General features: G+C 34.7%; 2 protein-coding genes across 2 annotated transcripts; one reads left to right on the forward strand and one right to left on the reverse strand.

Annotated features, from left to right (window-relative positions):
• The first annotated feature begins 540 nt into the window (after positions 1–540).
• Positions 541–14686, forward strand: LOC105696102 (rabankyrin-5). Its single transcript, XM_012418288.2, has 13 exons — positions 541–864; positions 933–1122; positions 1627–1736; positions 1806–2065; positions 2141–2290; positions 7598–8001; positions 8662–9372; positions 9891–10163; positions 11188–11629; positions 13248–13445; positions 13510–13750; positions 14098–14353; positions 14482–14686. Exons 1-13 carry the CDS (start codon positions 861–863, stop codon positions 14618–14620), a joined length of 3378 nt encoding a protein of 1125 aa, XP_012273711.1. The 5' UTR covers positions 541–860; the 3' UTR covers positions 14621–14686.
• LOC105696103 lies at positions 2304–5357 on the reverse strand. The gene is made up of 4 exons (XM_012418289.2): positions 4940–5357; positions 4322–4850; positions 3664–3858; positions 2304–3584 (listed from the first exon to the last, which is right to left on the reverse strand). Exons 2-4 carry the CDS (start codon positions 4392–4394, stop codon positions 3292–3294), a joined length of 561 nt encoding a protein of 186 aa, XP_012273712.1. The 5' UTR covers positions 4395–4850; positions 4940–5357; the 3' UTR covers positions 2304–3291.
• Positions 14687–15455: the final 769 nt, after the last annotated feature.

A 15455-nucleotide genomic window follows, 5' to 3' on the forward strand; every position in this document is an offset into this window, starting at 1 on the left:
ACGAACTAGGAAACCGAAAGAACTGCTACGACGAGATCTAACGAGCAACGATATCGGAATCGAATGTTATCGACGGTGGTAATAAAGCAAACTTGCACTGCTAATGAGCTCTGTGTCGATGACCTATGAAGTAAATAATTATACAAGTTCTTTCATGCATCTATTCTTTCCAACATCTCGTGTTTATAAGTATAGCGTAAATGTCTCGAAAACGAAGCATGAGATACATTCGACATGTGCAAATTTCTTTATCGACGTTAAAAATTCTTGACCCTGTGAAAGCGTTTTATAGAATTTCGTAGATTAGCTGTAAACAAAGTAACGTTATCTTGCAATTGAAAAACTGTAAACGTACGTTTCTTTACCGATTAAGAAGTTTCTCGCTCCTTTGAAAATATTGCGTCAACCTGCCGTCAGTTTGGCGCTGAAAGCAGTCAGATCCATCGAGACCTTAATTTTAATGACAGCATGAATGCTGCTACTCTATGGTCAAATCAAGCTCGATATTAAAAAATATGCACACATAGGGAATTTCAGGTCCGTGCTTGGCTACGATTTGTTACAAGGATTGTTCCGCAAAAAAAGACTTTCAATCTGGTCCACCTTAGGGGCGTGATTATTATAAGCTGAGCACTTTATCCTAGTTTTTTACAACAACCGGTGACCGGATTCGTGATACTCGCCAAAAACATTATTTCAACATTTGTGAAGATGTTTGTATCCAATGGTTGATAGATAACATTGATAACATTAATGTAGATGTAGCACAGCGGCATTGGTGACAGTCCTGGAAATTGTAATGTGATTCCGGTTTTTTGCACTGCAGGTGCACTCATTCTTTATACTTCACATTCCACAAAATGGGTGAGTTTATCCTATAAAGTTAGGTTAAATTGAGGCAAGCAATGATTTAATATAAAATGTACTTTTAGATGTCACGGGAGTATCGCAAAAGTGGCAGCAACATCTGTCACTTTTACGGCAGCAATATGTTAACCTGTTAAATTCAAATGCTGAACTTCAACAGAAGTATGAGACTGCCACGGCTAATACTCAAGGATCTGGGTTCGTTGGAAGACTTCTTGCTACTATAGCATCGTTACATGGTCAGCAACGTTACAGGTATGTTATATTATACCAAACTACTTTTCATGGCCTGTAACTTAATTCCTACGATTACCATATTTAGTGTTTCTTGAATTTTCATTGAATTATGTTAGAGCAGAACTCTATTGTGAAATTAGATACATAATAACCAGTATGAAGTATGCTTAACAACTTAATTTCCAAAGCACAAACTTATCACTTAACATGAGGACCATTTTGAACGATTTCTGTATTTTTAAAATGAATCATAATAAGTAACAGTTTTATTTCTGAAGCTATCTTAATCGAATACAGAAACATTAGTTTATACTAAAATAATTAGTGTATACACACCAAATGGATGTTTAAATTCCTTTCCTTAAAAAGAAAAGTCTCAAATGCATAAGTTTTATTCTATAGTTTTAACTGATCTTTCATGAAAAAGCATTAATTTCCTAGGCTTTACTGTCAAATCTTAGATAACATGACTCATTTTTTCCCATTGCAATGTATAGAAAAGCTTCATGATTTATATTTCAGTGATATAACTATCAAACTTGTGAACAAAGATATACCAGCACATAAATTTGTGCTTTCTGCGCGTAGTGATTTTTGGAACAATTCAGCTATCGAGGGTATCTCAGTACTCGGTATGGAAATAACATAAGATCTTCCTTACTTTAAGTTACTGATTTGCTAATGTAAAATTCAATTTTTAGACTGGAGTAACATACAGATTTCAGTAGCATGTGTTCTACTAGAATGGATTTATACAAGCAAAGTTCATGAAAAATATTTAACATTAGAATTAATGAAAGCAGCTTCCACATTTCAATTATCAGAATTGGTCGAGCTATGTGAAAATTACTTGATTGGAACAGTGAGCCTTCGAGACTGTGTTTCACTGTATACTGCTGCTAACGAAATGAATGCTGAAAGAATGAGAGATCACTGCAGCTCTCTGATATCTGCTCATTGGGTAAGCTCTATAAAGATAAGAATTGGTAGGTAGTGTAAATTTGTAAAAAAAACTAAAGAGTCGTGTATATTTTAGGAAGATCTCACTGGAGAAGATTTCAAAGAAATGCCAGGACCGCTTCTGTATCAGTTACTAAAATCTAAAAGTGAATACCCTTTACATTCAGCTGTTCGATTAGTTCGTGAGGATGTAGTATTTTTATATATGGTGGAACATAATGCAGAGGTAAGAGGTTTACTTATTTCAAATAAGCATGTATTTTGCACGTAAATATCATTCAAGTTGTATTGCACTGTTTGTATTCCTCAATGAACAGACCATACGGATATGAGGACTATAAAATGAAAATTCACATGTATGTACATATAAACTAAATTAAATTCAATGTTTTAGTGGCCTATAGGCCATTTAGGAGATTCAAAAGTAATTATTGCCACTTGAATTTATGTCGTCATTTATCACTAATCTTAAAAATTACAAGGAATTGCCTGAAATTGTATTACATAAAAGCTAGGGTGAGAGGACTGATATATCTATCAATAAATTTCTGTGATATGATAAACCTATTCAATTTCATAATAATGCAAATGTATGCTTTGTTAGATCACTGAGCATTACATCTGCTTACTTGAAAATTAGTTTCATATATAAATTTTAGCCTTCACATGTCGAATATCAAACAGTTCTGTGTGCTAGTTTTCCAAAATAATAAGAAACCAAAATATTGATACACAGTAAAACATCACATTTGAGACTCTCTTATTTTTACTTTATAAATTTAATTAAAACAGCGCCATAAGTTCAATTTTACTAGCTGACATAATCTAGAACAATGTACATAGTTACTGTGGCTCTATAGATTAAATTATCTGAATGATCATATAAAAATACACCATATATATTTATAATTAAGAAATTAATATATGTAAATATATATTAATTTCTTGTTACCGTGTTTAACACAAAATTGATCTATTTTAATTTAAACTGAGTTAAGTCATGTGAGGTATCTTAATGCTATCACAGTACCTAATTTGCATGGAAATAGGCACACAAACTTCACAATTCTATTTAAGTACTCACAGCCCATCTTGTTATGAAAATATTTTAACATCTTGTTCTGCGATCTTTGAAATGCATCTATGATATCCTATGTATATTTTATAATTGTGCAAATAAGCACAATCACAATGTATCCTATAATCTTCTTATACAGAAAGTTTAAATTATAAATATAGTACTTGGGCAATGCAAATTAGTAACCCCAACATTAGTACAACATTAACAAAAATGTTAGATGATTTTTGGTTTGATGGCGATTCATTACACAAATGGTAGCTACAATAACAATACTCAGGAGGACCTGCAGGTGTACCATGGTCTTCTTCAGTAAAACATCCTTCGTTATAAGCCGTTTTCACTACCTCTTCTACTTCTTTCCACTTAGCCTCCTTAAAACTGTACGACTGATATAAATGTCTCTGTGAAGCACAATCTCTCAAGACACTTGTCACTATAGCTGAATAAACATTGAATATTTAATTTGTTCATTACGTGTCACGTTCAGTTTGAAATAAAATAGTTATCAAAATACTTACTGCCATTAGCCAATTTCAAGTGAAATGTCTTTTTCATGCAAAAAGTCGAAGTTGGGCAGAATACTTGAAAACGACTACTTTCGTCAAATTGAGAGCAAAGCTGACTTACAGGTTGCATCATATTAGAGATTCTTATGGGTGGCAATATAGTGCACTTGTAACATGATATTCCTTCTGCATTTGTTGATAAACAGACTGTAAATCATAAAATATTAGACAATTAAATATATAATTAAGAAAGCACAGTCAGGAAAGTTATTGAAAAAGCAACAGTAAACTCATATACTTGTTTTACAAGCAAAAATGTAGTCTTGATTAACAAAGAAAGCAGTTTGCAAATTATATTTTATGTAAGCTTTTGTTTATAAAATATTTTTCTAAGTTTCCTATTTTAATTTTAACTCGGTTATTATGCATTCTAACCTAAATACTTGAAATGAATAACTTTTGCGTTCTTTAATGAAGCATAAGTAATTTATCATGAAATTGTTCAGTTTGACACATTCACTCCCATGACAATCACTAGTGACTGGTAGCCACTTTGCAATAACATATTCATTGTTTATTTTTATGTTAAATGTGTTCAGATACATATTGCATGAAATGAAATGATTCCAATGTAGCAAAAGAATTACCACAAAATAAATATTTTACGTACATTGCAGTAATAAAACATTGTATATCACAAGGCTAGCAAGATCGATAGGCTGCATCTTTTCCTTCCACGCCATAGGGCTCAAATTAAATTAGAACATTAAAGTATCTTGCTAAAATGTTCACTTGCACAAGCACTCATTATGTCAGATACCACCAGAGAAATGTCCAATAAGATTTCAATCAATTATTACGAGCCGTCATTGATTGTTCAATAATTTGTAATGTATATATATATAAATATTATATATATGTATGTGTATATATATATATATGATATAAATTGATGCTATCCTAGTCGGATTAGGCAGAACACAGTATAAGATTTTTTCTCTTGAAAAGGCATACAGTGTTATCAGTTCTAGCTTCCTGTTAGATTATTAGTTTCTTTCCGGCATGATTTATGCCTTAGACCTTGAGAGTACTTTGCAAGTACCGAATATCACCATTCCAAGTAATTTTGATATATGTAAATAGTAGAATTGTAGAGTTAAAAACAATGTTTACACTAAGTGCTTTGAACTCCATGCAGTCTATAACGATACGTTATAAAATTATTTCCTCCGTCTTGGTCTCCGGAGGCCCTGATAAAATTTATAACGATCCTTGGTTTTATATGCACCTGTTCTTTAATCCTTCATTGCTCGATAAACAAGCATAAAGTATTACAATGCTTGAACAAAGCCAGTAATCGAGCACGACTCACAATTTTATATCTCTAAAGAGTGAACCGCGTGCTCTAAAAATAGTTTTTCATCGAGCGGTACTTATGCCAGCTCTGAAATGCATTCCATTGAAACTAGATTTCATATCTTATTAACTTTGAAGTTAATTAAGTTTACGAATGTGGCAACTTGATTCTTCTCACGACCTACGAGCACTGGTCTCTCTAATACCTTGACAGATCACCGAGAGCCACGATTACAGACCACGTGTCCATAGATTTTTACCAGATTCTAACCTAAGAGTGATGCTCTAATGAAAAGTTAAAGTGGCCGAGCCCGTTGGAAGTCTGCCATAACTGGGTCTTTTTCATCGGAGGACCAGCCAGTACCAGTGCGTTCGTAGGCATCCCAGTCGTCGGCCACGTCATTTCCCCTTCCCCGATATTATATCGAGCCACACCAGCCGCTACTGTTCTCTTGCGCGGCATCCTTTCCGCACTTTTTCTTTCGCGCGTCATCGTTTCAGGGTCGTGTATAGTAGCTGCTACCTGGGCGCACGGAAAAACATTAAAAATGTGTGAACCTTCGCGTAATCCCCTGATATAATATATGGACATTTATTCAAATATATACAGGGCATCCAAATTAAAAAAAAAAATTCACAAACGTTATTAAACCCATTTGTTTTGACAAATTTCGATGTTGTATGTTGTAAATCCAAGACTAACATCATGCGAAAATTCGAAAAACACTTCGGAAAGTAAACGTTATTGAATGGGATAACAAAATGAAGAAAAACATCCAACATTCATGAATTTCGTAGAAAGAACGTAGCACTGAGAGAATTAAACTGAGCGCATTAGACAATTTTACTCATTAATTCCACGAGGAAGTTAGGTTTTTATTTAAAAAAATGAAAACGGAACTATATTTGGAGATCTGATGAATGTTAATGATGTATAGTTAATGTTTCTTTTCATTTCACTTTGTCACATTTTATTTGTATACTTCGAGTCTTTCTAGAATATGTAATCAGTGCCGTTTGCGCGTGCTATTTAATGTACTTGGTGCGAAACTATATCGAGTTTCCAGATCCACGACGATGCACAAATGGATCTGATAAAGTGCAAGAATCTCAAAAACTGAGACGCTTTACGCAACTCATTTTCATATTCTTACACGCGAGTAAAAAGTTCACTCTTAGGGAACTTCGAGAAAACAGGAAAAAAGTAGAGAAATTGATAAAACAATATGAATACCGTAGGGAATCTCGGGACAGTAGCTAAAAGAATGATGCGAAAATTACATTTAACGAGTTCTTACACCTGCACTGCCATTTTAATTTATTTTAAACAACATATTTCAAAAAGAAATTGGGTTTAGGATTGATATTTTANCACGTCGAGAAATTTGATCGACGTCAATAAAGAACATTTTTCTAAATGCCTACGTTGCCGACGTTCGTTTTTCTATTGACAGCTGGGTCGAATTATAATAGTTTATCTATAACGATACACTAATAATATTATAAAGAGAGGTTTATGTTTGAGGTAGTCTCGAAAACGACTAGGCCAATTTTTATCGAATTTTTACGCATATATCCTTATGATCTTGCAAAGATCATAGGTTTGATTTTATTACTTGATCACCCGGGAAACTTATTGATAAATGAAAATTTCAATTTCGTATTCTCGGGCGTCGTAGCGCAGAACTTCTCATCAAAACGTCTCTATCTCACCACCGCACCGGCTTAACGGGGCGGTAGGTATAAGATAAAAAGAATATATCATTTAATACCTGTTCAATTGAAATTATAACCAAATATGAAACGGGCAATTTATGATAAGAGAGAGCCGAGCAATGACAATTTTGATGAATCAAATCGACGAAAAACCGGAGCGCTTTCTTAGCTTCCTTGCGAAACTAGGAGAAAAACCCGGAGGTAATATAATTCTCATTAAAAAATGTATTTGACTCGAAATTCTACCGAGTTTCTTGACGACAGTTCATCAGAGTTATAATGCACATAATAACGTGTGGTCTTGTAATTTCTATCAATAAAACCAGGAAAAAAGAGTGAAGATGAGGAAAGCGGTCGTCACCGGCATAAATAGTCGTGTTTACAATAGCAGCCTTCTGGAAGACGTAATATGATAGCAATATGCATAGCCCAACTATTCAAGAACGGTTATGCTTTGTATTTAAAAGTATTATTGAGATTCCATTCGGCAGTGTAGGTATTTACAACGAATGCATGCAGTAAGAAAAAAATTATTTTTAAAGAGCAAAAGGTTCTTGCAACCAAATAGAAGTTCACTTGCTACTATCAGCAAAATAAATTGTAGGACGTCCAATGACGTTAAACAGCATCTGGTAATTAAAATGTTAAAATTATGTGTCTTATGACTTATGAACTGTGACAATTCAAAGATAGCAATACATTCTTTTAACATTTTCCGAGGTTCCTGTTTTAATTTATACCTCAGCGAGTTATAATTGTTTACTCTCTCCAGGACTGTTAAACGTATGTGCGGCAATTATGCACCGCCAGATGCTTATTATTTTTTATTGAAATCCTTTTTTCAGAAAAGTCACAGTAATTTATTGTATTTTAGCTCCAAAGTGCAGTGAATGCAGTCGACTCTAAAGGGGAAAGAGCTCTAGACGTTGCCCTGAAGGCGCGTCAACCATCCTTAGCGCGAACTCTCGTGGAACATCATGCCGATCTAAGCGCAAAGGACTCTCGAGGACTCACGTTACTTCAATCAGCTGTCTTGAAAGGCGACTCCTATTCTGCAGAATTTATCATCGAACAGTTGGAGAATAGCAATGGCCTTCAAAAGTTATGCGAAGCCGTAAAAATTCCCGAAAATGCGAAAGACTCGCTAGATCTTCGGGAATTCGAAGGTTCCACGGCATTGCATTTAGTGGCTAAACATAAATCGCAAGAAATGATGGCAGTGGCATCCAGGTTACTTCAAGCTGGAATCGATCCTAATTTACAGGAACACAGAGGATAGTACTGTATCAAATAATTTCTCACCATATAATATTTCAATATTTAGTTGATAACAAAGAGAGTTTTAAATATTCGCTAAACCGAGCATTACAGTCTCTTCTCATGAGAATTTTTTAGCCGTAGATTTCAGAGAGCTATACGTGGAATTAAATAGTTTATTTTTAATATATTTTTTCTGTACGCAACGGTACTCCAATTACACAAACTCCCCATTGGTACAACTTCTCACGAACGGAATCGAAAAGAGAACTTTAAATCAAATTTGTTGATATATTAGATTTCTTACAAGGTTTAGGATTTATAATTTCATTAAATTAACATGTTAAGTCTGTTGGGACTCAAAATATTTTCGTATACATGACGCATAATCTAGTAGTTCAACTAACAATAAGAAAATCAGTGACCTTTTCTAAAAGACACAAATAGTGGGAGAATTTCTAAAAAATCTTTTGCTCAGTCTTTTCAAGTATAGTTTCACTTCTATCGTATGGTTTTTTTTTTTGCAAAATGTGATAGTAACACGCGATGACAAGAATATACGTTCTAGATTCCCAAAGATTTACAGGGCGATTTGAATGAATCTTGATTATTAGTTTGATTCTCTCTAATGTGTTAATTATTTATAAAAGAAATATAAATATACATGTTTTATTTTAACAGCACAGCTTTACACAGCAGTATAGTAGAAATGAACGAATCTTTGTTCGACATGCTGTTGGATGTGGAAAACATTGACCTAGAAATAACAACTATACATAACGATACACCGTTGGCTTTCGCTTTAACCATAGAACCTTTTGATGAGTCGTATGCTAAAAAACTTTTAAAAAAGGGAGCAAATCCTAACCCGATATATGACGAATCTGGCGACACACTTTTGCATAAAGTGATCAAAGAAGGCCACGAAGAAGCAGCTCTCTTTTTGGCGAATCACAGCCAGTGCAATGAATTAAAGGCTAACGAGAAGGGCTATACTGTCCTGCACGAAGCCTGTAAAGCTGGAATGGCGGAATTAACAAGAATTCTATTAAAATGTGGTCTGCCAACGAATGTCGTTACTAAAACCGGTGAAGCGCCGATTCATTTTGCCGTATCAAATTTGTTAACCGATGTGGTGGAAGCTCTACTAGAAGCCGAGGATTCACTATCACAATTAAATATAACAAATCGTGAAGGTGAAACCGCACTGAGTCTTGCGATCAAGTTTCCTCTTAAGACAGGAAGAAATATTCTTACTGCTCTTATTAAAGCTGGAGCGAATGTCAATCAGCGTAGTGGGGATGGTTTAACATTATTACATGAAGCAATAGCGAGGGAGGATGCAGCCACTGCTATTTTCTTACTGGAAAACGGTGCTGACATGAACGCTAAGTAAGTAAATTATCACGATGATCAAACGAAAAACGATAATATAAAATCGACGTGACTACACCTACTTAAGACCTTTGGAGAGAATACAGTACCTAAAATGTAAACACTTTGCGTTTTTTTGCCAGTGTTAATCATTTTAAATGGATCATTAGGAACCTCTGCTTTTTATTCACGATTTTGGTATCAGTATTCGAACGTTAAAGTGAGTGACTGGTAATTACTGTTTAGGAAGAGATCGGATTAAATAAATTAATTAATAGAAGACAAACAAATTAAGGCACAGCCTCACTCGAACTCGCTTTCCTTCTGTTCTTTACTCGTATTTTTCGCTGCTCCCTAGTTGGTTGCCCCCTATCAACGTCACTTTCATCACTATATGTCTTATCTTGTAGCAGACTTTTGTTTGTTCCAGTTTCTCGTTGCACGGAAAACTGTTAGCAATTTACTATATACATATATTCCTTCGTTCTCGAAGGGGAAATGAAATAAATATTACACTTTTTGCTTCTTATTTATAGGACAGTAGATGGCGAAACACCCTTGCAGTTATGTGTGCTCTGCAGATTGGGAGAAGTAGTGGAAGCTCTTTGCAGACGAGGAGTGGATACCTCTACGGGCTGTCCGTTATGGGATGCCCTTGATTCCAATCAAGAAGACACTGCGTCTATCCTAGTAGCACATGGTGCAGACACAGATTGCTGGGGACCTGGGCCAGACGGTTGTCAGCAAACTTTGTTACACAAAGCTATCAATGAGAATAAGGAAGAAATTGCACAGTTTTTAATCAGAAGGTACCATTTTTTAGTTCAAGACATACCTTTATTCCAACATTTTGAACATAAAATAGAAAATGTATTGCACAAAGTACCCAATGGGAAACACGAAAATTGGAAATTCTTGTGTTAAATTTGACAATTGTACGGGATCAGCAACTTATCGCTGAATAACCACGCTTGTTTCGTACAAATAATTATTTTTCATTTTAACAATTATGAAAGAATGAAATGAAATCCTTGTCATAAAGGGTTTTTAAAGGTCTGCTAATAAATGATACTTAAGGTGAAGTGAAACCCCCTTCAAATCAGTCGATTCGAATACAACACTTTTTTTTAAGGGTATTGGACCAAACTGTCCGAAACTTTGACACATCACTCCTGCTCACCTAAGAATTGTCCTGACACATTTAAAATGTGGATTTTTCAAACAAATTTTTTAACTCAGCCCAGATCAAAACCAAAATGGCATCGAGCTCTCATATTTCGATCGATATACAATTATCGAAGGCTCTGATATGGGAAACGAAAGGGTCAGGACAATTTTACGACAATTTAGAACACTCTGGTAATCGATAAACTCGCATTTGAACGGGATAAAGGCAAAAAAAGTGTTGTATACGCTTCTATGCTAAAACGATGGGAATACGAGGTCTCGAGGTGAAAATTTAATTCACTTGGAAATCACAGATGTCGCAGGGTGTTCCTCTGCAGTTAATTAGGGTCCCAGAAAGCACGAATCCAAAGGATTTCTGGAGTTTTACTTCGATTTCTTGATATTTATTGTACGAAAACGACAAGTGGAGTATGCCATTTGATACAATATCCAATATAACTCGACACAGCTGTCAATATAAAAACGAACGTCGGCAACATAGGCATTTAGAATCTTTATCGACGTCGACCAAGTTCCTCGATGTGTTTCACTTCACCTTAAGACTTGATACATCTGTAAATTTGTTCTAACAATACTAATTGTAGTGAAAGCGTTCATCCTCGAGTACTATCGAAAGTTGGCATCAAATATGGATTTCGTTCACAGTGGATGCGACCTGAATGCACCGCGTCGTCCAGGACCCGATGGTTCTGGTGGTGAAGAAGCAAAAGACAACTGTTCGCCATTACATTTGTGCTGCCAGTGGGGTCTAGAACAGGTTGTGCAGACTCTCGTTGAGCATGGAGCAAACGTAAACGCGCGTGATTCCGAAGGAAAGACTCCGGTTCACGTGGCTATTCAGAATCAATATTCTCAAATAATCTCTCTATTACTGTGCCATCCCAACATCAACCTATCGTTACGAGACAAACGAGGACTGAGTCCATTTGCAGCCGCACTGACCGTACGCAACATTAAGGCTGCGCAAGCTATCCTAGCAAAACTACCAACAGCTGCTGAACAATTTGACAATAAGGGGAGAAATTTCTTACACATGGCTATCAAGAAGGGTGACTTGGAGAGCGTGCTGTTTCTACTGTCTATAGAGGTATTGTTATACAGAATGTAAAACGTAACGTAAACGATCTTTATTGAAACTTTTATACCGACAGAGGGTTTTTATAAACAACATTAGAACACCAACACTTCCCGTCATTAATGTGTTAAAAGAAAATTTTGTAATAAGTACTAAGGACGTAAGCCGAATTTATATTAGATATTTGAATTGTCTCGGGAATACAAGTTTTCACCGAATATCTGAACTTCTACGCAAAAACCACAGAACTGTTAAGTCCAATTCTTTAACGAAGATTAGATTCAAAATCAAAAATTCTTTTCCTAAGACATCAATACGTCTTGACGAGTAGACAATATAAAAAGATAGAAAGAAAAAGGATAAATAATTGATGATGTATATAGGATGTATGTTATGATGGGTCCAGATTGGATTTTGTTGCCGCGAAGGGATTCACATTCAGCCAATCAGAAAAACCATCATATTGGTGAACATAAAAAAATACTGCTGGGTTACAAATTTGGCAATCACGATACGAGATTGTATCAATGGAGAGATATTATCATAATTAACGTATCATCAAAGCATGGTCATATCTTCAGAGCAACTGAGTCCCAGTGGTTTTGGACCCGTCATAACTCATCGTCTATATCACTTTAAAACAACAACATTGAACGTTTTTCTTATTTGTACAAGTTAAGGTGAAGTGAAACACGTCGAGAAATTTGATCGACGTCAATAAAGAACATTTTTCTAAATGCCTACGTTGCCGACGTTCGTTTTTCTATTGACAGCTGGGTCGAATTATATTAGGTATTGTACCAAGTGGCATACTCTACCTGTCGTTTTCGTACAATAATTATATAGAAATCGAAGTAAAACTCCAGAAATCCTCTGGATTCATGCTTTCTGGGGCCCTAATTGACTACAGAGGGACCCCCTGCGCCATCTGTGATTTCCAGGTCAATTAAATTTTCACTCTGAGACCTCTTATTACCATCGTTTTGGCATAGAAGCGCATACAACACTTTTTTTGCCTTTATCCCATTCGAATGCGAGTTTATCGACTACCAGAGAGTTCTAAATTGCCGTAAAATTATCCTGACCCTTTCGATTCTCATATCAGAGCCCTCGATAATTGTATATTGATCGAAATATGAGAGCTCGACGCCATTTTGTTGTGGTCTGGGCTGAGTTAAAAAATTTTGTTAAAAATCCAAATTTTGAATGTGTCAGGACAATTTTTAGATGATCAGAAGTGATGTGTCAAAGTTTCGGACAGTTTGGTCTAATACCCTTAATAAAAAAGGTGTTGTATTCGAATCGACTGATTTGAAGGGGGTTTCACTTCACCTTAATGCGGCACATAAGGTCACACTTCTTTAAAACAAAAACCACATCATTAACTAAAGCACACTTTTTTAACAACACAATAAAATTATCAGTATCGTTATGATGAACATGGTTATCATGTTCAGAACTTTAGGTGTTTAAGGCAAAGGGAAATAAATATTTAAAAAAAATGAAAATCTTATGGAACAACTGTCAAGACAACTGTTCTATGTGTCTACATTATTCTTTGGTAATAATCAAAACTATGAATTTAATTAGACCGGCACATATCCATTACTGTAGCGTTTTGATTCTTCAGGTAGACGTGAACTCCAGAGTACAAGATGTCACGCAAACACCTCCGCTGCATTTAGCCGCTGCCTCAGGAAATGAAATGCTAGTGCGGAGTCTAATATTAGCTGGTGCGCGAATTGACGATGTAGATGCCTATAGAAACACAGCATTGCATGCAGCGGCTAAAGCCGGCCATGCAGCTGTCGTGTCTGCATTGCTCCAGGTACATTGTAGAATCAATTAATGCAAATTTAAATATAAATTTAATAAATATTTCATTTTCGCAGAACAACATTAATTTTGATGCCGTGAATGCGGATGGAGACAATGCTCTGCATGTAGCCGTAAGAGAAGGACATGGCTCGGTCGCGAGAACACTTTTAACGGAATGTACTCTAAACGCGGAAGCTGTAAATCTCAAAGGAAGGAACCCGTTACATGAATTAGCTAGGACTGGGAAGGAACACGGTGCAGCAATATGCGAACTCTTCTTCGAATGCATGGCAAAGTACCCGCTCAATAATGCTGGTAAGTGCCAATAGATGAGATTCAATTAAAGATGATGTTAACTATACAAATTCACTCGCATACCTATAGTTACACATGAGCAAGAATGCAAATAATAAAATTAATGGATCGAAAAACTATTTCGTATTTATTTTAACTCACAAGTAACCCGATAATGGGTTCAGGTGACAAAATTCAAAGTGCATTACATCACTCTTACGGTACTTTCAAACGAATCATAGGATTTAAAATTTTTAAAATTGAGAAAAGTGATGAGAAGGAAGCGAATGATTGTTACTAAAAATGTTTAGATAATTTAGAAGTAGGACACTAAGTAGTATTGAATTAATAATACAAATTTGCTGCAGATTTGGATGGAAACACGCCATTATTAATTGCCTACATGAAAGGTAATGGTAATCTCTGTCGGACTCTAGTAAAATATGGAGCATGCCTTGGTTCAATGAACAAAGACGGAATTACAATATTCAACTATCAAGTTGCAACGAAACAGCTTTTATATAGATTGTTAGATTCTTTGACAGAAGAAGCTCCATGGGTGGAAAAAGATCTTTGCTTAGAATGTGGCACGAAGTTCACTCTTAGAATGCGTAAACATCATTGGTAAGAAAATTCTTAAATTGTACAGTCCTATGAATTAATCTCTTGTGAAAATGACGAATTTTATCTTATTACTATGATTAAGTGCATTTTTTAAATCCTCAGTTGCATGGCGTGTTTTTTGTTTCCAGTCGCCACTGTGGAAGAGTCTTGTGCAGTAAATGCTCCGATCAGGATGTGCCAATCTTGAAATTTGGATTGAACAAGCCAGTACGAGTATGTGCAGTATGTTTTGATGTACTGCAAGTTGGTACTGATAAATCGATGTAAATGTAAAGTTTATGCAAAATCAAAGTTTATAAAATAAAATACACCATTCCGTAACAAAACCAAAAATGGTGAGTTTTAATTGTCTATTTAGGAAATGTATTGTTCTCCAATATTGGAGGATTTTTACAATTAATTCATTTTGAAATGTGTTCAAGCACATCACACTCATCTTGATCTTGAACTTATAATGAATAATCAAAACTTTTGTGTTTTGAGCATCTTAAATGATTTCTTAATATTTTTTTTTTAATGCAGCTACAATTTTACACCTTTTATTATTTCTAAAAATCCATTATTCATAATGATAAAATTAATTTTAATAAATGTCGCGCCTATGAATGTTTCATATAATTCAATAATGAAGAACATAAAATACATTCTACAAATAAATTGATCCAATGTTTTAACAACTGGTCCCAATAATACATCTTCAGTGAAATCATATTGCATTATTAGTAGTATTGTTGAAACCATAAAAAATATTAAGATACTATGAGAGTTATAATCAATTTGAACTCATATAATTTTGTAATTAGCACTTCATAAGTTTGGAAATAATTATAAAGAATACAAAGTAAAAAATACCTATTAATGCTACTCTGATCATATTAATTCTTCTTACAGAATACAGTTTTTTCTTGTTTGCATTTTTCACTACATTGGTTATTAACCATTCTAGCTTTCTATGTCCAAAAATAGATACATAGCAAACAACTTTTATAAACATTAAAGTTTAAAGATAAATCATACAATGAAGTTAATAAAATAAAATTTTAATTAAGTTATTTTCAATGATATAAGATGTTTTAAAAATGATGGGCTAGTATAAGTGAGT

This window comes from Orussus abietinus, unplaced genomic scaffold (genome assembly GCF_000612105.2).
Source record: "Orussus abietinus isolate OABI.00-Male unplaced genomic scaffold, Oabi_2.0 scaffold170, whole genome shotgun sequence".
Classification (NCBI taxonomy): domain Eukaryota; kingdom Metazoa; phylum Arthropoda; class Insecta; order Hymenoptera; family Orussidae; genus Orussus; species Orussus abietinus.

Excerpts from the sequence above, each read along its gene's own strand:
- LOC105696102 (XM_012418288.2), top strand. Across the intron at positions 2,066-2,140 it reads CTCTGATATCTGCTCATTGG|GAAGATCTCACTGGAGAAGA; the intron begins GTAAGCTCTATA and ends TGTATATTTTAG. Across the intron at positions 2,291-7,597 it reads TGGTGGAACATAATGCAGAG|CTCCAAAGTGCAGTGAATGC; the intron begins GTAAGAGGTTTA and ends ATTGTATTTTAG.
- LOC105696103 (XM_012418289.2), bottom strand. The coding sequence starts at position 4,394 with ATGGCGTGGAAGGAAAAGATGCAGCCTATCGATCTTGCTAGCCTTGTG. Across the intron at positions 3,859-4,321 it reads CAATGTTTTATTACTGCAAT|TCTGTTTATCAACAAATGCA; the intron begins GTACGTAAAATA and ends TATGATTTACAG. Across the intron at positions 3,585-3,663 it reads CTTGAAATTGGCTAATGGCA|CTATAGTGACAAGTGTCTTG; the intron begins GTAAGTATTTTG and ends ATGTTTATTCAG.